Source organism: Camarhynchus parvulus, chromosome 15 (assembly GCF_901933205.1).
Source record: "Camarhynchus parvulus chromosome 15, STF_HiC, whole genome shotgun sequence".
Classification (NCBI taxonomy): Eukaryota; Metazoa; Chordata; class Aves; order Passeriformes; family Thraupidae; genus Camarhynchus; species Camarhynchus parvulus.
The window spans coordinates 6,967,862-6,994,119 of NC_044585.1; the positions used below are offsets into that span (position 1 = coordinate 6,967,862).

General features: G+C 38.5%; 1 protein-coding gene across 2 annotated transcripts; it reads left to right on the forward strand.

Moving 5' to 3' along the window:
- Nucleotides 1-195: 195 nt before the first annotated feature.
- On the forward strand, nucleotides 196-24,849 carry TANGO2 (transport and golgi organization 2 homolog). 2 transcript variants are annotated; one of them, XM_030959139.1, is made up of 9 exons: nucleotides 196-245; nucleotides 5,344-5,465; nucleotides 9,299-9,387; nucleotides 9,584-9,703; nucleotides 10,700-10,814; nucleotides 17,514-17,584; nucleotides 18,922-19,075; nucleotides 20,759-20,863; nucleotides 22,607-24,849. In XM_030959139.1, exons 2-9 carry the CDS (start codon nucleotides 5,410-5,412, stop codon nucleotides 22,725-22,727), a joined length of 831 nt encoding a protein of 276 aa, XP_030814999.1. In that variant the 5' UTR covers nucleotides 196-245; nucleotides 5,344-5,409; the 3' UTR covers nucleotides 22,728-24,849. The 2 variants fall into 2 exon arrangements, with proteins under 2 accessions (XP_030814999.1, XP_030814998.1); XM_030959138.1 differs by lacking the exons at nucleotides 196-245; nucleotides 5,344-5,465 and having other exon boundaries at nucleotides 9,207-9,387.
- Nucleotides 24,850-26,258: the final 1,409 nt, after the last annotated feature.

Here is a 26,258-nt window from a genome sequence, read left to right on the forward strand (position 1 = left end):
CACCCCGCGGCGCTGCAGGGCCAGGGGCACGGGAAAGGTGTCGGTACCGGCGGGCCCTGGGCCAGAGGCACAGGGAGGTGTCGGTGTCGGTGCCGGCGGGCTCAGGGCTAGGGGCACGGGGAAGCTGTCGGTACCGGCAGCACCGGCGGGAGGAGGAGCCGGGCCCGGCCCCCGGAGGGGCGGCGCTGGTCCGCCCGGCCGCCCTCCGGAAGCGGCGCGGGGGACGGGCGGTGCGGCGGCCGTGGGTGAGTGAGGGAGGCGAGGGAGGGAGTGAGGGACCGGGGGTCACCGTGCCTGCAGGGCGGGCTCGGACACAGCCCGGGGCCGCCTCAGCTGCCACCAGCCTCCGGGAGCTGCCGGGCTCCTGGTCTGGGGGCTGTGTGTGCCACCGGTACAGCCCCGGCCCTCCCCGCCAAGGAAGGTGCTGCTCCTGAGCGCCATTTGCTTACGGTTTTTGTCCTAAATTTATCCAGCAGCACCTCTGGGGGAATTTTCAGGTGTCAGTTCGCACCTGTTTTCCTTGGTTATGCGATGGCATTTCATTCCTGCGTGGGTGGTGGCTGGTTGGTAGTTGCGTCACGTATAGGAGTAATTGTAAGTGTACAAGAGTAATAAAGTAATTTTTAAATTAGGTTTTGATATGTAGTGACCCTTTGAGGTCAAGAAATAGTCATAGTGAGTCAGTGAAAACTACTAATGTCTTCTGGTGGTTCCTCCCTGAAGAAAACCTAAGAACTGTACAAGCTAAAAATACAGCTTTTACCTAAGGAACAGGCCCTGCAAAGGGGCCTGAGTCTGCAGATCCGTTGCTGATTGTGCTCTTAAGAAATTGGGGCAAAGTCTGTTTTACTCCATTTTTGTAAATGTTTCTAAAACATGATGTGGTGAAAGGTTATGTTTACTGGCTTTTGTTTCTCATGGGAGCTGTACAGTGGACCTCATCTAGTAAAACGCCAGAGAGAAATCAAACAGCAGAAAATAAAATTAGCCCATTAAACTTGGGAGTGCCATTCACCTTACGTGTTATTTTCTGTTTCTTAAGTGTTGTACTTTTGCTTTGCTGTCTTTTGTAGGGAAGATGACTCTTCACCTTGGTAGGGTTACAAAGTCTGGGTTACTTACAAATGCTCTTCACAGGGAACAACCTGGAAGTCATCAAATTATGGATCCATCTATTCCAATTAATCTGTAGTTATTAGTATTGCTGCTGTGGAGCATGTGGTACAAAAGGGAAGTGCAAAAATGAAACAGTAAAATGCTTTAAAAATGCAGCCAGGAGACACTTTTCTCTGAGGGAGAAAAATAGATTACTTTTAAGAACTAATCAAGCATGTCTTATTTTTGATGATTTTAAAGTTTGCTATTAAAAACCTAATTTCAGTAGTGCAAGAAACTACATCCAATTTTATGGCCCTTCTATGGGCATTTGAGGGCTGTAGGGTTCAGTTTCATTTGGACATACTCAAAAGAGACAGTAAAATAGTTCTGTACTCTGCTGAACACAAGTTATTGTTGTAGTGCATAGAACTAGCAGATTCCAGTGAATAATGGTTTTAGCTGTGTTTTAGACTGCACCTAAACAATAGTTTTGGATGAGTTGAGAAGCACTTGAGATCACTGTGGTAACTGACAGATGTTATTTATGATGCTTCATTTGTGAATATGAACTACGTAACAAATGGCTTCCTTTTTCAAAGCCTGCTACTGGGAGTTCTTAAGGATAAAATAGTTTTATGCCAAATTGTGAACTGATTGCTTCTAATCAACCAAATGATGGTGGAGACCTATGAAAAGAACATACACAATCTATCATGTTTGGGTCCCCTGAAAGTCCCTCTAAATGCTACCTTATGCTGGCATGTATCCACTCAGGCTTTTAACAGATCCTTCAAATGAGCAAAACAACACACTGTGCTGTCTAACAGGGTACTGTAGCACAGAACAAGAATGTTAGTTACTTTAATGTCATTTCCAAATTAGCGGTGCCATTTGGAGCAGAACGCTTAATTACAGGATGTTTGTGGTTCTTGACAAGCTGGTTTGTGTGTATTAGGCATAAGTTGGACAGCAAACTAGAAATATTACAGAAATAGGAGATTGTTGCTATCATGTCATCCTTGGTAACTGTTGTCTTATTGAGTAGGAATAAGCAAACTAGAATTTATAAAAGCTCACTATCCAGAGAGCAGTCTTCACTGTCTCCAACCTAGAGCACAGGATTTCTCCCCCATTCCTGCAGACCTTGTTGCATAGTGTGTATATTCTGGCTTGTATTCTCCTCAAAAAGAAAATCAGAAAGCAAGTGTTGTACCACAACTTAGCCTTTTCTATTTGAACTCTTTAAACTATGGCACCTCCTTCATTTCTAAGGATGGTTCTGAAGGCACATTTTCTGCAGAAATGGAGATTGAAAATCAGGTTTTGATCTGGCTTTGGACTTGCTGTAGGATCAAGTTGCAAGTGGAAGTCAGTGCTGGCCTAATCTTTTTCACCTTCTCCTCTCCTTGGTCTGTGGGGACCCAGCTGAGTTGAGCACATGTGCTTTGCAGCCCCAGCTCTGGGTAGTGTGCTCATCTCATCCCCGTGGCTGCAGCAGCAGCTTTTATGTGAGTATGAGCTTGAGAGAATGGTACCTGCATTAAGACTTCTTGATTGAATGTTTATGTATTTACAACATCTATGACAGCCTCTCTTCATTTTTTTTCCTCTTAGTGTTTTGTTAATTATCGTAAATTTCAGAATATCCAAATTTGAGTCTTTCATTATACTTCTATTTAAGAATTTAAGGGTAATATCCACAACAGGTGTTTCAAGTGCAATGTCAGCTTTAATCAAAGAAGGTACCAGAATACATTGCTTGCCTCCTTTGCCAGTTAAGTGTTGCTGCTATTTTAAAGGGGTAGCTCTGTTTTATCTGCCTTAAACACTTCTGTCTAAAAAAAAAAAAAAAGGTGGAGCCTGAGATAAAAAATGCTGGTTTGATATTTGAGGTTAGTAAAAGCATAAATGTAACTTAAAGAACTGTAATAACATCAAGCAGGGTTCATGGGGTGACAAAAAGCATTCTGTCAAAGCAGTAGTACCTAGTCATAATGACTGGGGATTCTAGAAAGGTACTGAAGTGTTCAAAATACTTGTGCTGCTAGATAATTGTGATGAGTATTGCAAACTTCTTATGCAGCTGTTTTCTGACTGGCAGTTTTTGTTTAATCTTTATGCTGGCCAGTAACTTGCATGAACAGCTGGACCTACTTGATTATTTGAAGGGAACTGAATAAATCAGGCAATGGAGCCTGAAACCTGTTTATTAAAATATTGGTTTTATGAGTGATTAATTGCAAACAGTTATCTATCAAGTAATCCATTTAATTACCTGGCAAGGCACCTAGCGGCCGTATCTCCACAGTCAGCGAGAGTACTCAGTGACAGTTGTCATGAGAATTGTATTTTATATCCCTGCTTTCACCAAGTGAGCTTCTTTGCACTTTGCCAAAAAAAAAAGTTTTTAGGATTCCCTGGCATACTCCCAGTAGTGCTGTAGATGGGAACCTCTAAACCCATGGATTTGAAGGTGATCTCTTACGAGCTGTGAGTGTTGTTTCTGAAATAGTCTGTGTGTAGAAGATCCAAGTCTTCCAGTACTGGCAGTTCAAGTCCAGTATGATTGCAGTCTACTGAAAATTCAGCAATAGAAGTCTGAGAAGGGGCATATCACCTTCTCAAAAGTGGTTAGATTTTCTCTATAAAGCTGGCTATGGTCTTTTTAAAGACCTGGCTAGTAAATCAGTTATCCAAAATTCAAGACTGCATCTTCATTTTATGATGAATTTCTAATGCAGTTATTTTGGGATTGACTTGATAGAGGCAAAGAAAGCCAACAGTGTGTTATTGTGTAACCTGTTTAACACAGAATAGTTGGGACAGCTCTGCTATTGCTGCTTTTAGCTCATGGATTATGAGTCAACTTGGGAGGGAAATTCCTTTTGTCAGCGAACAGAATTTAAAATACTTTGAGGTATGTTTATATATATACAGACACACACACACTCCTGTGCGCTAATTTTCTTGTCAAGCATGTCAGGAGTGTTGCACCTCTTTGTGAATTATTTCATGTCCTGCAGCAGAAGAGTCTCTTTGCAGGATATTGGGCTGCAAGACTGAACTTGTGGTGCTCTGACAACAGCAGCAGGCTGGTTGTGGTGCTGAGCTGTGACTTAACAGGAGCCAGCAGCTATGGGCAAGGTGTTAATTTAAAAATAAAATCTGTATAAATGCTTCACTTGCAGCTCTGGTTTTGGTAATATGAATGTAGTCAAGATGATCCATTTCCTGATATCTCCTATGACAAATTATGTAGCAATTAAAGGGCAAGAGAGACATTTTCCACGTATCTTGAAAGTATGGTTAAAAATCCCAGTTTTTGTACAGAAGTTTTTTCAGTCATTGGGTTGCTCAGAGGGCCTTAGAGTTGTGGTGTTGAATTCTGCCTCCCTCTCCCCTTGACTTACCTTGAAAGTCCTTGCATGGCAAAGGCTCTCAGTAACAATAAAAATGGTTGTGTGTCATTGGGTGGTGGAATTCTGATAATTGTTTGAGCAGCCTCAAAAAGTAAAGATCAGACTGCAGTTTTATTACCAGAAAAATGTTAATTGGACAGCACAAAATATTTGAAAGCTGTTTTGTTGGTTTGAAAGGGAAAGCACATTTCTCATTCCATCTGCATGGCCAGAATTTTAAATATAGCACAAGTGCTGGAAACTCCTCATCAAAATGTAAACTCTGGACACAAATGTCCCATGTGTTTCTGTTTGTTCCTGACCTTTTAGCCAATGGTAAACAATAATAATTTCTCCTGGACTTTGATAGTAGCTTGGCCTAAGTTATACTTTATTTGCAGGTCTGTGAGTGTCTTTAATGAGGCTTTTTCTGTCTTCTGCAACAGTTTGAATCTTATTTCCTCCTTTATTCTAAAAGAAGTATTTTGCCTTCCTTAAGAGAGGGAAAAAAAGTAAAGGTGCTTTATTGGTAATGAGCAGAAAATTGCATAACAGTGGTTTTTTCATATATTGCTAGCACTCTACACTTTGTCAATATTTTCCTGATGCAGCTTTTTTTTTTCCCTAAAAATCTGAACTAACCAGTCATAACTTTGAAAGAACTACCATAAGAATTTGGTTAGTAAATCAGTCTTTAGGACTGTTCTGTTTTTGAAGTTGTATTTTATTTATGTATTAGTATTGTGAGCTGTTAATCAGTACATTGCAATCCTTAAGCTCCAGCACAGCAGTAAGTTTCTCTTTTTATAATTTGCAGTATAATGCATAATCTTTATTACCATTTTAGGCTATTACAGAATGACCTTGCATTGAGCCTTTGTGGAAGAAACAAGATTTAAACATCAGTTCTTCAATGTGCATCCTTCTATTCAAATTTGACCCACGGCCAGTTTCAAAAAATGCATACAGGTAAGATGGTTGTAGTTAAAACAAACCTGCTTCTGTAATATTTTACACAATTCCTTTTTGTAGCCAGTGTGTGAATTACAAACCTGAAATCAACATTATGTGTTCAACTGTGCTTTTGTAGTGTTTAACTTCATGGCTTTCCCCATTGGATGAGTTACTGTAGCCTTTTTAGAACCCTTTGGTTTTAGACTATATCAGAAGTCTAGGGCTTTCTAATCATGGACCTTTTGCTGGTGATCTGTCGTGCTGAGTAAGTCCTTTAAATATTGTACTCCAGTGTTTGGAAGTCCTGCCTTCTACTTTATTATTTAAACCAAGTGGAATTCTGTTTGTTGAGCATCACAGTTGTAGCTGTCCCCTCCTTTCAGCGTGGTAGATACGTTTGAGGCTTCCAGTTTGCAACCAAGGAACTTCTAATAAGTGTCCTAGCCTTTCCCCTGCCCAAAATCTGCTTGCAATTAAAACTGTAGGCAATAAACTAAGTCATGTGTTCGAAATGTTTGGCCAAAAACTGAAGAAAAAATAAGCTTGCAGGCTTCTAGGTCAGTTTATAAGAATTCCTCGATGTCGTGCAGGTGAGTTTCCAAAGTATTAAACATCCTGTAATCATTTTCTCTCATTGCAGCCTGTCCTCTTTAAATTTCATCTCCAACATTAATATCTTTCAGTACACTGAGTATGTAATAAAAAGACAGCAAGCACTTCAGGCTGTAAACAGACTATGCAGGTTTATTGCTGTGTTTATATATACTGTATAGGTTCCATATTGCTTTGTAGGGTACAAGTATTGGTATTCATCCAGAAACCATCAGTCAGTCTGCTCAGTAAATGGTTGTGCCTTTCACTGACTTGTTTTCTTGTCCTCTTGTATTAAGAAGCAGATGCCATTCTACAGAAAGAGAGGAAATGAGAATGGAAACCTCAGTTGTCCAGAGTGCATTCCTTTCTGCATCTGGAACCTGCCTGAAAAGGGATTTTGTTTATGATGTGACTGGTGCTGAATTAATATATCCATTTATTTGGTCTGACTCTCTTTGTGTTGGTAGTTAGCAAAAGATAGATTCATCAATTTGATGCCTCTTGGGAAAATCCTTTGGATGTAAACTGCAGTTGCTTGCCAAGTGAACTTTCTGCCATGATCAATATTTAAAAGTAGAACTTAGAGTAGTTTGCTTGCTATAAAAATTACATCAAGATTGAAGTTATTAATTTATATCAGAAAACAACTTGCTGTCAGTATCAGAATAGGACAACACTTTTGAGATGTTGACCCAAATTCAGGAGTATTTAATTGCATTTAACTTTCTCTATATCTTTTGTTAAGCAGTGCTTTGCTCTATACCTGAGATAAATCATTCTGAACTACCTGTTAGGGTGATAAATCCCAGGCCATTGGACCAAGTGAGACCTCTCTCTACAAGTTCCTGCTAAGAGTGATTTTTCTTGACAGTTCACGCATCACTGTGCTGTATCTCTGTTTATTTCATAGTGAGGTCTTGAACAGTTTTCCCAAGTAAAAGGGGATTCCTGTACCTGCAGACACTAATTTCTTTGTCCATCACAAGCCAGGCAATTAAATTTTCCTTACTATTCTCTGCTTTGCATTTTTAACTGAAAGAAAGTGTCAGTAATAGGAATTAAAAGTTGAAAGGACAAACAGCTTGTCATTGACTGAGTTTACTGGCTAGAAGAAAATAGCCAAGCTAAAACATGTTCCCTGTAACAGTTGCGAGAATTTTCCATCCAGGTAGACTCTGGTTTCTAGAGCAGCATATTGGTCAATTTTCTTGAGCATCTAATTAAGCAAAGAGCTCACTCTTGTGACACACTAACAAATCCATCTGCCTGTAGGTTTGCTGCTGGTTCTGTTTTCCCTCTTGGGGCTTGTTTGTGGTAAAGTTTAGTGCAGTGTAACAAGCACTTTAGTGTAGTCCATTATTACTGTCAGAGGTAATATGCTGCCTTTACATCCTTCTGAATAGTACTGTGTGCATCTTACAAATAAATTAATGTTTCAAGCTTCAAAGCTATAATCACAGGCTCTTTTCTGGAGCTGAATTGCATTGTAGGAAATTGCTTTAATGGAATGATTTCTCATGTTTTCATTTCTCTCAATATTAAAATAAATCTTTATATGTAAATCCTAATATAGTTGAATTATTTCAGCTATAAAAATAGCTGAATAGGCTTTTTGCAATTTATGAGAAGATGAGGGTCACTTAATATTGCTCCTTTTCACTATAATTATGTTTCATAAATGACAAAATAAAGATGTTTTTATTATTATGCTTTTGTATACTAGCCTTGTGCTAAATTTAGGGTCTGCATTTAACTTGAGATGGGCAATATTCAATCACACAAAAAAATACTTTGCTTATTTTTAGTATTTAGATGCTATGAGCAAATAGTAACTATGGAGTTTAATCTAATAGAAACTATGTAGTTTCATGTCAAGAATTATTGAAGGCAACGTATAATTGAAGCTTCAGGAGATGAGAAGTGCACTTCAGGCAAAATATTTTTTAACAGTGGAGATACTCATTTAAATAAAAATCCATGAAAGGAGGCTGCATCCTGTTAATGGAGCATGTTGAGGTAAGATGACAGAAATTGGTAAACCAGCAGAAAGCCTATAGCTCAAAGACTAGAATCAGCCAGAAGAAGAGAAATTATGTAATTTTGAAAGGAACAATATTATATTTGCATTGGAAAGATAAAATTGTACATACAGTTTGCTCTCCAACAGATGTTATCTTTGTTGGGCAAAATACTAAGCACTTACCTTACAGAAAGGATGCCATTGAAATGTCAGGTTTTTCTAGTTTCTCTATGGTTGATTATGATTCTTTTTCTGTAGTATTTCTAATATGCAACTTGTACCTCACAGTCCTCTTTTAAAACACTGTATTAGGGAAGAGATGAATTTGCAGGAAAGTTCAGAAACCTGCAGAAAATGTAAGTACATCTGAATGCCAAACAAAGTAATGAGATGTCATTGGAATTGATTCTCATGTGTTGTGGCTAAAAATTAGAATTAAAATTGTATGATCTGTCTTCAATTTCCAGTAGCAGACTTGTCTTTGGCTGTGCAGCTGTAATTGAGATGCAGCTGGCAGGAGGAACTGACAGTGAAGAAGATAACTGAGGTTAAAGAAAACTGGTAAAGAAAATCTGCAGGTTTTTGAAAGATAGCATTTCATTAAAATTAAATTAAGCAACATAGCTGGAGAGAAGGGGGAGCGTTCACTGTCTCACAGCTGAAATAAAGGCAAGTCATGTTGTGGGTACTGATGAGCAGGACTTAGGGAGCTGCCCTGGAGCTCTGCAGGTCTGCCTGCAGTCCCCTGCTGCCCTGAGTCTCCACACAGGGCTTGCCTGGGGTCACCATTGTCTGCCACCTTTACTTGGATACATTACCTGCTCCTCAATTGAGGATGTTCTACCAATGAAAAACACTTTTTAAAAAAATAATTTCAAAATAATAATTATTTTCTTTAATTAAGCTGTAACTTTGTGCTGAGGAATCTTAAGGTTGTTTATACAATCTTAATTCAGTGTCTTCTATTGTAAGAATTATTTTTTGGAAACATCAGTTGCCTCATTCACTCACCAAGAGGGACTTGCTGAGTGTCTCACAACAGTGAGAGAGAGAAGGCTGCTGTCAGATGTCAGTTGAACTTTACACTGAGTGATAAAGGTGAGGTGGGAGATAAAGGATAGTTTCATGCTTGAAATGAGTTAATGCTCTGGAAAAAATTGGATTCTGCTCCTGCCTGTACTGTGAAGTTCCAATTTGTAAGTAATAGTGTCTTTTTTCCTCTTGTGTTCTGCAGGCTTATTCTAGCAGCTAATAGGGATGAGTTTTACCACAGACCATCCAAATCAGCCGAGTTTTGGGACAGCAGCAATGAGATCCTTAGTGGTATGTGTTTCTTGCTGTTTTGAGTGGTTTATTATATAAGAGAATCATGGCATGGTTTTTTCATTATTAGGGTGGTGTTGCCTTTCTAATAAGAAATTTTCTTCTTCCTTATATATCTAAGGAAAATATGTTGCGAGTTTGAAACATTTTTTAATTTTAATGTATTTAATAACCTAACTCTTACTTTTTCCATTAGGTCTGGATATGGAGGAGGGAAAAGAAGGAGGGACTTGGCTGGGAATCAGTAAGAAAGGCAAGATGGCAGCCCTGACAAACTATATGCAGCCGAAGATTGATAAAAATGCAAAAGGAAGAGGTATGGAGGAGTTGAAATAAAAAACAAAAAAGGAAGTGGACAAACAAGCCCTGATGTTCCAGTAAAATAGTGATTACAATATTAATTTTCTTAACACAGCTTTATGGACAAAAAGAATGTTTATGTGCTGTAAACAAATTTTTTAACTGATGAGTTTGAGTACATATGTAAGGGCCTTGACTTGGATAATGATTTCTTGATCAAGCAGGCATAAGTAAAACAAGATGTAGTGCCTAGAGCCTGAAGTCACATTCATACAAGCTATGTAGCAGCACCATCTCCTCTGCATAGTAATTCTAATTAACAGACAGAAAAATTAGCCAAGCATTGAGCTAGTTTTAAATTACAGTAGACTTCTTAAAGTGCATATTCATATTCAAACACCTTTGTCAGGGAATGCAACTTGGATTATGCTGGAGGCAGCCTAAAAGATTCTTCTTCCCCATTGATAAATTAGAGGAGAAGAAATAATAGAAAAAACCCTCTTTCAAAGAGGATGCTCAAAACAGCACATCTGTGGGTTTTTTTAAGTAAAAATAGATCTGTGTGTAACTGTCATATGGTACTGGATTGGGAATATATTGCAGTGACAAACCATGTTACACAGAGAAACAAATGAACCATGTCATTTGTATTTCATTTTAGGGTCATATATCAGGGAAGTGAAGCAAGACAAGAAAGAATTTGTAAGGTGGGAGGAGACAAAAGGTGCATCCCATCCAGAATAGTTAGTAAATGTGAATTCTTAAAATTTCACCAAGAGCTTTTGACTGAGTTCTTCAGAGTAAAAGTCATGCTCTTAATGTGAACATGGTACAATGATGTAAGACTTTTAAAGGTTGGTTCATTATTTGGGTTGGTTTTGTGGTTTGGGGTTTTCTTCCACTGTTACAGCCTGTTGGCAACAGGAATCTTTATCTTTCTGTTTATTTTACCAGGGCTGTCAGAATAGTGAGCACACACATACAAGTTGCTCTATGTACTTCTCTTTCTTAGGTGCTCTTGTAACAAACTTCTTGACTGCAGATCTGGACAGCTACTCTTACTTGAAGAAAGTTTCAGTAGAGGGACATCTTTACAATGGATTTAATTTATTAGCAGCTGACTTGAAGTAAGTCTATAAAACATCACAGTTCAAATATCAGAGGGAGAAGGATAATAACAGTGCTGTACATACAAGTCATAGCACCAAAGTGTAACAATGCAAAGCCTGTCACAAACTAAAGTTAGAGCTCATGTTTTTTGCTAATTGGCATGCAAGGCCCTAATTTTATTGTAGTCTTCCTTTCCTTTGTTATTGTTTATCTTTCAAACACTGGAGAGCTATCTTGTATTCTAACCATTGCTTCCCACAAAACTTCTTGCAACTCTCTGATAGGCTGTAGCCAGTCTTCAGCCTGGAGGCTCCGGGTTTTGTATTTTGAGAAGACAAAACCTCAGCTCATAATTTCTCAGACACCTTTTTTTCTCTGAGAGTTGACATGCTGCAGCAGGATTAGAACAGCTGAAAGCTTTCAAGCTATTATTCATGTCAGTGTCTGTGTCATTAATCTTTCCTTAAACATTAAAAATAATCACAAGACAAATAAACATTAACTTAAAGTTTCTGTAGCCAAGAAAGGATGTTGGATACTTAATTATAATCAGTGTGATTGGCACAATGCTTTCCACTGCCTGTGCATGTGTCTATGCACAAACACATCTGCTACTTTGCCTTTGCATTCTGCCTGATGGGGAAGAATGGAAATCCAGGGCTGAGGCATCTCCAGGCCTGTGTCAGTTCCCAGCTGGATGCACACTGCATGCCTGGGAGCACAGCTAAACTGCCAGGGGCACACTGCTGCTTTGGCACATTTGTGCAGAAGCATTAATTTTATCAGACAACCTGATGGTGCAGGGCCTTCTCCCACTCAGCTTTTCTGCATGCTTCTGGGAATGCACTTAAAGCAGAAGGCCAGAGTGTTTACTGTTTTCAGTGGAAATAATTTTTAGCACCCTCTCACTAACTGGCCTTGTATTTACATTTTTCACTTTCTGTATTAGACCATCTTCAGCTGATGGCTCAGACACCAGTCAGTTCTGTGAAGATACCATGAGTGTATTTCTGCTTGGTGGGACTGCTTAGAAATAGAATAAATATATAGGTTATCTTTCCAGAAATTAAATCCAGAAGATGGCCAGGCAGTTGGAGGGTTTGATGCTTTTTGGTCTTTTTACTTTCTACTTTATAAAGTTCATCATCTCACCAGAGACTTCCCAAAATTTTTCAGTTGCCTAAATTAATTTTTACCATGGTCAGAGTATTTGACTTTTTGAGCTTTCTGCTGTATGTTGCTGCCTGGCTAGATTGCATAAATTGGAAGGCTATCTTTTACTGAAAATGTAACAGAAGAAATAGATGTTTTCAAGCAAACATCATATTCAAGGTGTGACCTAGGAAGCAGTAAGTTTGAGTTTCTTCCTTTTAATGTAGGAAAAGAGAATAGTCATAGCTGCTAGTATGATGATGATAAAGTAGGTTTGATTGATTTTATTTAAGGCAATCATTCCTGTGTTGGGTTTGTTTGTTTATTCCTCCATGCTGGGATGATAGAGAGTTGTATGCTCAATTGAATAGTCTTTCCATGGTGATACAGGTCATAATTCCTTGTTGAGTATCACTCTGAAAGCTGTGTGTGTTGATTAACTTCTCTGCTTTGACATGTCCTTAGCCTTGGATACTCTGATGAAATGAAATTCTTGGCAAGCTAATGATGCAGAGCAATTTCAATAATATTTGTAAACTTGTCATTTTAGGAAATTAGAATTACTCCAAAGAGAAATGTGGTATATGAACAGGAGCTACTTCTCTGTGTAAATAGAAAATGGTATTGTAGTTGATGCTAGTTTGTTGGGCCATGTTACTGTTCAAAACAAAGACTGAGGACTGTCCTTAATGTGTTCTTCCATTGTGTAACGAATTGGCTCTGTTAGAGTGTGTGAAATGGAGGGGAAAGTCAGATTGAAAGTGTAAATGAAGCACTGGTGGGAAGGGGTGTACCTGAGCACATTCTGCTGAGTGTAAGCAGCATATTTAGAGAGATTTACAATGTTTGAATCTTCAGGTACACGTTTCAGAAAAAGAAATTTTATCTTCTCTCAGTATGATTATGATGACAGTATGCTAGATGACAGGTGCAGTAATACAAGAAAGGGAGCTGGAAACAACTATACAGGTTATTAAAATCTCATTGTTTATTTCCACAGCTTAGTGTGACTCTTATTTTTAACATGCATGGGTTTTGACATTTTCAGTGTAATAATCTATTTACTCTCTGGCATCTCTTTATATCAATTTAAACACTATTGATTTGTTGTTTTAAGAAGATTACTTAGTACTTTTATTTTTCTGATTTTTCAGTTTATCATCTTGGGTGTACCTGCTGAGTATGAGAATCATGAATATTTATTAAGTTATGCTAAACATACTTTTATGTTGAATTATAGCATGTGGCAAACAGTGTCTGTTTGGAATCTTGTGCAGCTGCAAAATTGGCTTCCAGGAAGGCAGTGTTGCCACTCCTCTCATTTTTGCTGTCTGTAGGTCTGATTAGAAAGGAACAAGGTTATCAGAGGACATCATTTCTGTCCTGGGGAAAACCTGTGTTCAACAAATCTACTGCTACACCTGCTCAGGCTTTCATGGGTACCTCAAACTTGTGTCAGGGCTGTTGTGGCAGCATCTCACTTGTGTTCCTTACTGCCAAGTGTGTAATCCAGACTGCCCTGAAGGACAAATTGGCAGCTTCTTGTCACCCACCCAGCAAGTGTAGTCTCTGACAGGCTGTCAGTTAGAGTCCATCTAGTTTATGTGCAATAAGATCCCTGTGCAACAGGAGTGAATCACTTTCTCCATGATGAATAGACAAATTGTGCCTTACAAACAAGTCATTTGGAGGGGATTACAGAAAATTGCCTTTTGGGTGAACTTGTCTGTTCTCCCCTGTCACAGGCAGTTTTCAGTTCCTGCAGGGAAAATGTACTAAACCATACCATCACCTGCAGGCTGTCATTCAGCATGGTTAATGTGACCTGGCTGGGTGGGAAGGATTTGATTGCTCTCCAGAGATTGGATTTAGGTGCCTTTTCAAAGTGAGATGGGGTGGTCAGAGTGCTGGTATGAAAAGAACATGGATGGTCAAGTCCCTGGGATTGCTCTGTAAGCTCATTTCCTTTTCTTCTCATGCACTTCCTAATTCAGTATCACCTTTGGTAGAGTATACCTGTCTTGCTTCTTGTGGCTCCCTCATGAAAATGTGGTATTTCTGCATAGATCTTTAGTCACTTCCAGTGGATGGATGGACAGTCCAATGTCAAAAGAAAGAAAAAACTTTTTTATCTCTTTCCTCTGCTGTCAGCTTCTGCCTGGCCCAAAATACTAAGACAATGCCAAAGAAATGTTTAGACACTGACAACAAAATCAGAGTTTGTTTTAAGGCAGACTTTGTATGCTGTGAGTATCCAGCAGAATTCTTTTCACCATTTTATTTGATGGTAGGTGATACATGTTTGGGCTATATAGTTGGTGGTTTGGTATTTGCTTGTTTATTTTTAGTTTCAGAACAGAAAGAGTTATCTGATTAGCTCATGAACACTGAAGATAAGAAAATGAATCTGTGAACCATACTACTTATTGGAAACTACTGTACAGCATTTCAGCATTGCTGCCAGTTTCATCTTTTGTCCTTGCACAAAAAAATACATGCACAGATTATTCATAAAACAATCCAATGTCCTTGTCTGTAGCAGAGTAGAGCTCAGTGCCCAGGGGAGTGATCACTTGATGATAACCACACTCTGTACAGCTTTACTACCTCACTACTTTTTTCCTTTTTCTTTCATTCTGAGTTTTTGTTGGAGCCACCTTGAAGGTGAAGCAGGGCAGGAGTGCAGAAGGACATTGGTTATGTTTCATCAACATTAAGAAGAGATTGTGGCAAACTCTGCATGGCTTTCATGTTGCTATGAAGCTTCTATTACTACTGAGATTTGTGCTGCTTAGAATATTTTCTAGAACATTTATTATTGCTTACATTTCTTGACAGAATGATGTATCTAAGAGCATAATTTTAGTTTCTTTCTGCTGTCAGCTATGGCTGGGATTTAAAAATATGTCTGTTGGGTCCTATTGTCATCACTTTAATTATGCCTTTATTACTTCTGCAGTGAAATTGGTATCTGTACTTGTAAGGCTGGGAGGGAAGAGAATCTTGAGTGCAGGCCAGGGTTTTGAGGCTATTGCTGCGATCAAGCTTACAGTGATTTTTTTTCATCTTGGCTTCTGCTTTGATGTTCAGTTCTGAGTACCTGTAAACAGTAGGAAGGGAATAGGCAGAGCCAAATGATAAAAGAAAGAGTACCTGACTGGCACAGTGAACTAAATTTTGAAAGTATCCCCATTTCAGAAGTCTCTTGGGAGGCTTTAGTCTTCCTTTGACAGAAGGCAGCAGCAGTGCTGCAGTGGAGGTAAGTGAAAACACTCCTGGGGGAGCGTGCACACCATAAATACCAATGTCCTGAATTAGTGACCCTGCAGTTTGCATGTATTCCCCATCTTCTTGATAAACTCCAGGGGATCTTGTTACTGCATTTGTCAGTGACACAAATCGTGGAAGAGATGCTAGAGGATTATATTCTTTCATGTAAAAAGCTGTTCTAAGGAAGTCAGCAGAGCCAGCTTACTCACCATGCAGTCTCATCTGTGGCAGGCCTTGTCTTACAGCTATGTTCCAGAGCTTGCTTGGGCCATTTGTCTGCCTTCCCATCTAACACTGTCTTGTGAGACTTCAGGTTATAACAATTGCTCTGATCTTTTCACAGACCTTCTACAGCAGCTATTTGAAAATAGAGTACTTAATGCACCAGTACAATAGTTTGTGTGATTTCTGATGCCTTAACTTAAGACGCCTAAAGTAGGCTGTTGTCTGTGAAGAGTTCAGTTGGTCAGTAAGTCTTGACATCAGCATAAATAAATCTGAATAAGGATCTTAAGGATGAGAAGAAAAAGATTAGGAAAATCAGTGTCTTTTAAGCTACTAGAGGAAAGTTCAGAAATATTACACGTTTCTTTTAACAGTCGATAAACTGCGAATTGAGTTACTGATGTTATCATAGCTGATGTTATGTCTTATGTGATATTTAACAATAAAAATAGTGTACACAATATGCTTGCTGTGATTGCTGTCTTCTGCCTCTGCTGAAAAACTTGATGATCTTTCTGTGTGGTATCAGAAAGCTCTTAAGGGTTTGGGAGGAGGAATAGTAGTGCACAGAGAAAGGCACTTCTGTTTTTGCTTTATGGGGACTTTTCTCATATTCCTCTTCTTGACTCCTCTGACTTCTGTAATTAATAAGTTAATATTTCCTTCTTCATTTGGCTGTCTTGCAAAGGACACTGTAGAATGTCTTTCATAATGGCTTTTCAAGAAGAGTATAAACAGCTAAATCAAGACTGTTTTGCTTGTTATTAAGGTTTGAGTAGCGGATGCTAAGTTATGCAGAGCAATTTAAGTTCCAGTACATCATTAATGAGATTGCATTCTATATACTCTGATTTGCATCAGCACAGAGATACTTCTTTTTATCTTAGGAAAAAAATAAGGTGTTGGAAATAGCTTCTCTTCTGTATTGTGCTTCGTGCTACTTAATCCAAATTCAGTCTTAACTGCAAGTTTTGTGTTCGGGGGTTTTTTGTTTGTTTTGGTTTTTTGTTTGGTTGTTTTTCTTTTTTTCCACTTTGGAAGCTCTATCTGATGCCTAAGGAGCTGGAGCTTGGGAAACAAATTAAAAATTGAACTATGATGAGAATGTGTTTGTTGGTAACAGTGAACAAGTAAATCACTAGGGGGAAATACAGAATTAGATCTCGTTGCTGTATTCTGGCAAATTAAAAAAAAAAGCCAAACCCCACCAACTGGAAGTGATCTGAGGAATCATGATTCCATGTCAGCTGAGTGAGGGATGTTGAGAGTGAGCCATCTAATGGCAATCCATTTCCCACAGGACACATAAGGCTTATTGATGACTTACTTTCTCTTTTTTCCCCCTTATCAGTTGGTTTGGTGTTTGTGTTGTCAGTATCAGTGTGACTATGTAGGTCCCTGCCATTTGGATATGCTAATATGATCTCTGTCAAATCAGAGTTGTTTGCAGTGTTGGAATGTCTCTGAACCTTGTGCAAGACCCTCCCTGTACTCTGGGCACAAGAGAGAATGAGTGCTGCAGCCAGTGCCTACAATTAGAGAAATTCAGTGACTACAGGGATCTGAAAACAGCCAAGAAATGCACAAAGGACCCAGCCATGCCCTGCAGCATTGCTGGAAGTGGGCCTGAAATGCACTTCTGCCATCTAAAGTTGCCCACAGCAGTCAGTGGCTTAAAATGCAAGAAGGATTCAGAGGAAGTGATGGGGAAAAGGGTACTTGCTGTGATGGACAGTTCCTTTGTTTTCATATGCCTCCTTCTCCCAAGCAACTAAATCTCCAGTTAATCAAACCAAGTTTTTGTTATTAAGCCTGGCTACTTCCATGCAGAAGTTATGGGGTTTGACTGAGTTTTACTGCAGTTATGTTTAAAAATGATACTGCTATTTCCTGATAATGGTGCAGTGTTTTGAGAGGAGGAAAGTAATAAAACACATCAATGTCTGGTATCATAGAAGCAACAGTGGGAGAAGCATCTTAATGTGCTCAAAGATTGCATGAAATTAAAGCATAATCAAATATAGAAGCTGATGGCTTTTCAAGGAGAAATTTGTATTTATATTTTTCAGTACCACCAAAGGAGATGTAATTTGCTACTATGGAAACAGAGGAGAACCAGAACCTGTTTTCCTAAATGCTGGTAGGCTTTCTTCAGAAAGGTCTGAATATTACTTTTTCTTATGTAGCTATGTATTGTTCTAGTAATTTAGCTACTTAAGCATTGTCTTCACTGACTTTTTCTTTGCATTCTTTAAAAGAAAACATTACCAAATGTCCTTGAATTCATATAAGTTTTTGTTAATAACATGCAGTAAAGAATCAATAGTTCATTAAAAGTTTCTATCCATGTCAGTGTATGTACCCACCTGCAGTGCAGTTAGTGGAATCCTGCTTAGGTAATTTTGGCAGGACAGAAGTCTGTCTTGAGAATGGAATTTTCAGAGGGTCTGACCCTAACTGCCCTTACCCAGCAGTTTGAAGGTCACAGTATGACTGTGCTTCCCCCAGGGACAGAGTTGGCTTAAAAAAAAATACAATCTGTCTTATCAGGTGAATTGATTTTAAAATGTTTTAAATCTAGTTCTTTGCTAGCTAGCTACAGAGAGCAATGCTCCAGAAGTCATCATCAAAAAGGCAGTTTAAATGGAAGCAGGACACATGGAAGGCTCTGAGCATTGTAACTGGCTGGTAACAGTTGATGGCAGAGCCTTACTTTGCCTGCTTAGGTTAATGGTCAAAATGTGGCTGCCAGAAGCAAATTGTTATTGTAGCAATTACAGCATAAATTCTTGGAAACAACTGTTAGATTTTGTACAGCTACAAACATAAAACAGATTTTAATACAGACTTTTTTTAAATTTAAAATCTGGCCATGTTTTAATGACAAACTGAGTCACAAATTCTAGGTATCTGCAGACTGTACCAAAGATGGTTCTGGTCTCTGTGCTTAGACCACAGACTCCTGTGTATGTGGCTGCCTTTAGGAGGAGAGGATGTTTGGTAATCTCTCTTGTCCGGCTTGTGGTGAGAGGGTGCCTCTAAAGAGAAGGGTCCTTCCTGTCATGCAGTGCTGCTTTGCAGTGTTTTTCAAGAGTAAAATCAGAGGCAAAGATAACTTATGATTATTATCCCTACGCCGGACAAGACTAGATTGCAGAAATTACAAAATTCTGTTGTGCCTTCATGATTTAGCAAACCAGAAGTTAAAGCTAACTGCTGTAGATATGAATTTGAGTACAACTAAAACCAAGTACTGAGCATTAGCATGAGGGGAGTGCTTAAGCACAGCCCAGCATAAGATGGGAGCCTGCTGCATTCTCCTGTTCAGTAATGGGGCTTGTGTGTTTATGGCACACTTGAAGGTAAAGGATAGCTGGGGAGTCACTTAGACTTTATTAAAATTTTTTAAATTTGTAACAAAAACTGAAATCACCAGAAGGCACTTTCCAATTAAATTGGGCTTTTTTGTGTGTGTAGGAATATATGGATTGAGTAATTCTTTGTTGGATACACCATGGAAGAAACTTCAGTATGGGAAGCAGCTTTTCACAGAAGTGGTCAAGAGAAGTCAAGACCTCAGCAAAGAAGACTTGGTGAAGGAGCTCCTTACAGTGATGAATAATCAAGAGCCGTAAGAACATGATAGCTGGAATTTACCCAAATACAATGACCCATTTAAAAACATGCATATAAAAACTGTTTTGAAAGAAAAAAGCACTTTACCTTCATATTAATTGAAAGCAGTGTTCTCACAGAGCCTGACTTTCAACAGGATTGATTTTTAAGCAGGAGACACAATTAAGGCTACTGCAGTTTTAGACCTCATCAGCTGTGCACTGATTTCTCTGTGCCCTTTTTTTTTTAAAGATTGCACTTCTCTTAATAAGGGCAATGAGTGCATGCCTAGGGATGTGCAGCTGCTTGCTGTCAGCTTTTTGAAGGCTCACATAAGTTTGGTTACTGCCCTTACAGAAAGCACTTATTTACATAGATCATAAAATGATTTAGATGGGAAGGGGCCTTAAAGATCTTCTGGTGCCAACCTCTGTCACTGACAGGGACACTGTCTACTAGCACAGGTTGCTCAGACACCCATCCAACCTGGCCTTGAACACCTCCAGGGATGGGGCACCCACAGCTTCTCTGGGTAACCTGTGCCAGGGCCTCAGCACCTTTAGGTTTGTGTTAGCAGGTTTTACTGTTCTGTATTGCTGCTCAGAGTGTAGACAGAGGGTGAAGAAGCAACATTTCAAAGTTCAACCAGCTGCCTTCCTCAGGAGTGCAGTTGTTTCAGGCTAAGTGGGGGGAGGAGAAAAGGAAGTGTGTGTACAGTTCAGTCAAGAAAGTTCCAGTCAAAGTAGTCCTTAAGAGATGAGTTTGAGATGTAAGGAAGGTTCCTGCACTCACAGCTGATGGCACAGTGAACCTGAGCCCATCAGCTGGATATTCAGAAGGAAAGGAAGTTGATAGCACTACATTCTGCACACATGGAGTTGAGTACAGGAGGTGCCGTGGTCTAAATTCATATCATTGCTCATCTGGTAACTTTCATGTTTACCTTGAATTTTATCTGTCTGGGAAGTGATTAGAGTTGAAGCAAAGCTGTTTCTGGTATATAGATTCAATTTCCCAAACTTTACAGCAAATTTTAATGCCAGCATTCATGAATGTGGCATTTTCAGTGGTTTAAAATAAAGTTTTGTATAAGAACTCAGACATCTGAGCAATGACTAGTAATTGGGGAGTCTGCTAAGCTGTCTTAATAGCTTTTTTCATCCATCACATCAAGTGATTTTTTAAAAAATTGTTGGACTTTATACTTTTTACTAGTGAGAAGACAAAGGTATAAGATACAGCATAGTCAAGTGGTCTTCCCTTAATGTTCAGTAATTCCATTTGATCTCATCTGAAACCATCTGACTATAAAAGGGAAATATTTACTTACAAAAAGCAATATTTAAAACTAAGCCTGTAATCTTTCCAAATCATACTTCAAGATGAAATGATCTTTTCATAATAAATATGAACATGTGGATATGCACTAGCTTTGAACTTTCTTAAAATATCCTGTTTCATATTACTTTATGATCTCTTTTTGTGTGCATATTACAGGAATGTAGTGGGTACAGAGGTTGGTTTAATCACAGAATTCCATTCTTTCCTGATGGGTTTTTGTCCCTTACCCCTTCTCTTCTGCTTCAGCCCTGCCTTTGACTGTAATCTCAGTGATATCCTGGAACTCCTTCCAGATCAGGAGGGATGAATGTGTTAATATAAGAGACTTTTTTTTTCACTCATTTCCTACTTTTTCCAGTCAATTACCAGACCCTGCAATTGAAGACCAGGGCAAGGATTACATCCGCCCCATCCTGAACAAGTACGCAGCTCTGTGCGTTCGCTGCCCGGGTTACGGAACAAGGTAAAAAACAGAGCCAGAAATAAATGTGTACTGCATCAAAGCACACCTCAAATCAAAATTGTGCTATTGTAAGGTTAAATTCTATAGTGACTGCTTTAATTTTTTAAAAGATATTAATCTGGTATAATTCAGTAATGTGTTTCCTTGGTCGGTATTTGAGTGTCTGGGGTTTGCTGCTGAAGAGCATTTAAAGCTCACACTGTGGTTCATCTTTGATGGAGAGCACAGCACAGCTTTACCTTGTCCCAGACAAGATAATACAGTTCTCCTGCTTCCCCAGTGTAAGAGCTGATCTGAGCACATCTAACTTTGCTCTTACCAGAGATTTGCAGAACACATTTCTCCTCCACAAGCAGGAATCGTGTCACCTGCAGTGCTAAATCAGAGTTTTCCTTAGACATTGCATCATAAAATGGATGTGCCATTTTCATACATTAAGAACCTATTGCTCTTGTTCAGCAGAACCTGTATTTCCACTTCTCCCCTAACTGATGCTGCTGTTTTTACTGAGATATTCTCACTCTCTGCTCTGACTGTTCCACCAAAGCTGCAAAAAGAATAGAATAATGCAATGTAAATCTTCATTTAATCTTTAATGGGACAAAATTGCTGGTGAACCCTGTTGCTGGTGGTAGGGAATTGCTGCTCTAAAAGTCTGCCAATAATTTTGTCAGATTGGTCTGTGGCATGGTCAGCCATGGTATTTCCTCTGTAGAGATGGGAGTTGATAAGCAGAGTGCTCACTGCTGTAGGCATTTCAAGTTGGTATTCTGACAGAGATACTCAGTATTTACAGTGGTTTCTTTAAATGTATTAAAAGAACATTTTAAATATGGGATAATGAAGACTTAACATGGTAAGAAACCACCTTCCTCCCCTTGCTTCACAGATTGGAGTTCAGCCATTTCAAAGGAAACAGGGATAACTTGGTAGAAATACTGACCTTCTCCTGGTGAATTAGCACACATTTCAAGTCTCTCTACTGCTATAATTGTATGCTCACATTTACCTTTCCCTTAGCAACAGGGCTTAGTGAATAGAGGTTGTTAACTGGGCCTCACTTTCTTATGAGGAAATTAAGTTCTTTTTTGTATGAGTGAACAACTGTGACTTGGGACAGTGACTTGGGAAAGGCCACCAGATGAGGATGGTGCAAAATTCCTTCTGTCAGTCATCCCTTTGTGGAAGGGTATTGCAGTGTCCATGGAAAAATGACAGTTTAGCCGAGGCAAACTGGAATAGATGCACAACTGGCATCTGCTTTTCATGAAAACAAATTTCCTCTTTGGAAGGTTCCTAGAGAGACACCTTTTTCTTGATCATATATCAAAGACCCGTGATAATATATACAATTGATTTGAAAGAAAGGAATGAAGAGAGTACTATTGATGTCAGTAATCCTTATGGGTACATGTAGGGTGTGGAGAAAAACTTAGTTTTATGCTACTTCTTTCTGAATGGAGCACCTTTGCACTAAGTTTAAGGTTTTACCGTACTCTCTGCAGTGAGCAGGTTTGTGTCAGCTGCTGCAAGTGCAGCAGGGAGTCAAAGCAGTGGCGTGACAGAAGAACAGACTGAAAATGCCCATTTGAACTTGTCAGGATGATTTCTGCCCTGCTCTTGTCTTGATGATGTGCTCGGAGGGGGGAAAAAAAAGGGTTAAAACATTTGGGAGTGAGGGATGGCAGGCTGGCAGTTCCTGAGGTGGAGCCCAGGTGTAACCTTGTGCTGCTGCTGTTGCAGGACGAACACGGTGGTGCTCATCGATTCCGAGGGATGCGTTACTTTCACCGAGCGCAACATGATCAATGCTGATGTCAACCAGTGGCAAACAAGCACCTATGAATTCAAACTGCACAGTTAACAACTTTCCACATCAGTGGTTTGTAATAATAGCAATGAGACAACAAGCCATTAAGCTCTAGTAAATGTTTTGTGCCAGCCTCCACAAACTAAAAATAGCAAGGAAAGCAAAAGTTTAAATAAACCGGTATCATACCCTATCAAGCACACGTGCTTTGGAGAAAACCAGATAAAGATGCTTTTTTTTTTTTTACATGAAGTAGCAACTTAGAATATTTTATTTAATACCACCCTGCTTTCAGGGCAAGGCCATCTTTGTCCAAGACATTGCATTTTTGTAGGTGTGGATTTTTTATAAGATGTTATTAGTAGACATAAACTTGTTTTCAGTTCTAATGGTGGGGAAATATTTGCTGCTTTTATTGTTCTATATGAAGGTTTTACCAAACTTTACCTTCAACATATGCTGTTAAGTTTGTACAGCTGATGCCAATGTGCATTAAATGAATGTATGTTAGCCTGCTAGTATTAAGTGCTTTAGTCTCTTTTAAGCTTTTCAGTGCCATGGTGCAATGTTCTGCCTGGGGAGGGCAGAGAGGGGGGATTCTTTACATTTGTTTTTCTATAGATAGTATAGCAATAGTTCTTATTTCTAAAACTTGATCTGAGAATCAAGGTAGGGAATTTAGTTCAGTCTCTGTTCATTTTTACTGAAAGAACCGTGGGAGGAGACTTGCATATCTTTGACCTGAATAAAACTATTTGTGCTGTGATATCCTGTTTCCTGATAGTCTAATTAGCAGTTTTGGTTTTGTTATTTTCTTCTCCAGCAAGCAGGTAAGGAATAGGTACCTGTTTGCAAACAGAAGCTGAAGATGAGGTTTTCATGTATTGCCTGTTTTGTACATATAAAATGTTGGATTCATTTCTTTATTGGTAGAACGTGTTACAGCCTGGAGTGGATTCCATCTCATGGATTATTAGTAGAAATAGCTGTGTGTTGTAAGGTGACACTGTTGCAGTCTTATATTGCTGAAAAAATTTAATATTAAGAGGTACTTCCTATGTTCTAGCACCTGTGAATTAAAAAGCTATTTAAATGCATGCTTTTTTCAATTATTCAGTGCCAGTGTGGGTAATGGAAGATTCTAGCTAATAACAGGATATTTGAAAACCCTAAGCTATTTTTGTTTCTATTGGTGTTCTGTTTTGACTTTTTTTGAATACAGAATATTAGGTTAGTAATGGATCACCACTATTTTTTTTTTCCTTTAGGTATGCTGACTGTATTTTCACAAGCCTCTGATTTTAATTAATTATTGCAAAGTAGTCAGATTTTTGATACTCTTTGGAAGATGTGCAGCTGTGTTTCTGTACTCAAACTAGTGTATTTTGGCATTCTCACGTGTGTGTGTAATGGAGGCAGCAGTAAATGAGACTTTCCATTGAGGTGAAGTACTGTGAAAGGCCATTCCCAGATTTGTATTTGTCAGGAAATGCTAAAGCAGCATTTAGTCAAATCTCTTCTTTATATTTGCATATTTAAATAGCTTCTAGATACCAGGACTGCTTACATGACTAGTCACAGGTTGTGGATTCAGTTCTGTATAAATGACTTTTTGACCACCTTGATTGCAAGACAATCAACAATTGTGTTGGGTTGTACATGGTTTAGAACTCAAAGCCTTCTGAGCTGCAGGAAATGATCAGCCCTTTTTAATTTTTTGATTACTTCTTAAACCCTATATTTTTATGGCTAAAAATGTTAACTGTTATTTTTAGATGCAAAGTAGCTAAAGCTGTCTTAAATTTGAGTTTAACACATGCATACCTAGAAACAAAGCCCTGCCTCAATAGCTTGCTCTGAGAGTTTGCATAGCAAACTTTTTTATATCTACTTACAAATAGTGGGTATTTAAACATGACATTCTCTTTGAAGACATCATAAAGGCAAGCAAAATGCATGCAGTATTATGCTAAAAGCATTTGTAAACTTTGGTCTTTATGGCAGTCCTGTAATAATGAAAATTTATTCTTAGTTTTTACATACAGGCAAAGAAAGGTGAGTCAGATCTTAGATGCAAATATGGATGATAATAATGTATTTTGAAGTGCTTGAATCAAAATTCTAAATCTGGGATTTGCTTTTTCTGGCAATTAAAATAAACAGGAAAGAGCCCAAACCTTGGATGTTGTTTTTATCTCATCAGAATAGCTAATAAAGAGAGGTTTTTTTAACTTCTTTGGAAGCTTTTTTGAGAATTTTGTCATTGGCTGCAGTGGAAACAGGATCAGGACTGTTGTGCAGATATCAGCAAGTGCTGCTTGTCCATACAAGTGATAAGGTATTTGTGAAGTGCATGATCTACTCTGTGCAAATTAGAGTTGCAATGGATCCACTGGAAAAAGGATAACCTACAGTTAACAAAGAAAGTGTTTTATTTTTATAAAAGTATTTTTAATAATAATAGGGAATTTTAAATACCAGTTTTAAAGGATATTAAGGAAAAATATGTATATAGGAAACTACTGCATGGCATTTTATTAAGTTTGCTTATACATGTCATCTCTTCAAAGTCATTCATTTGCAAGAGATTTTTGTTTCCTGATTTTTTTTCTATTGGAATAGTAGTGGAAGAAATTTTAAAATGTGTGAAACCTCAGCTATGTTTTTTTGCTTAAAATTGTGTCATAATTGTTGTTTACATATGTGTTCAAAACTAGAATCAGAATAAAGTCAAGCTGGTGACCAGTCTTTGTTGGCATTAGTAGATTGTGCATTTTTGCACATATGTTTTTGTTTATTTGCCTGTAATTTGGTGTGATGCAATGAAGTTAAATCTTCCATGCCATATTAATGATGAAGGAGGTGTAATTTAAGTTCTATTTCTGGTACTTGATTCCATTTTAAGAGTGCTTTATTTTTTCTGGGGCTTTTATGTTGTTTTGGGTATTTCCTAATTCTTTTATATTGTATGGTTGTCTTATACAGGTAAGAAATAGGAAAATATTTGAAAGGTAGGAAAGAGAAAAATCAATGTTTCCTTAGGGAAATATGTAGCCTCACAAAATTCTACTGGAGAATGGGAATCCATGTTCACTGTGGAAAAGGTCTGGATCCTTGGCAGACCTGAGGCTCTCCTGTTACACTGAGTAGAGCCTGCATTAAAGTTCTGCTGTACTGGCCCCTGCAGTGGAGGTGCAATTGTCTCATCTCCCTTGGAGTAGCTTAATAAAACACACCTGAACAGAGCAGAGGAGGAGTTGGGCCTTTGGTCTTATGTTCAAAGCTTAATTGATATTTGTTGTTACAAATGAAATATATCAAACTAAATAATAAGATAAAATATTGATAAGCCTTGGAACACAGTTTTTGTAATATCATAAGAAAATAAGTAATTTTGGAATGAATCTATGAAATACTAAGCAGTAATAAGGCAATAATTAAAGTATCTCAATTATTTCTCAATCTCAAGTATTTCAATTTTAGCCTGTAGAACTTAATGCACATTTATGGCTAAGCAAGCATCCCTATTTTTATGGAATATTAGCTAGTAGGAGTTGGTTTTATTTCATTCACATTGATGTAACA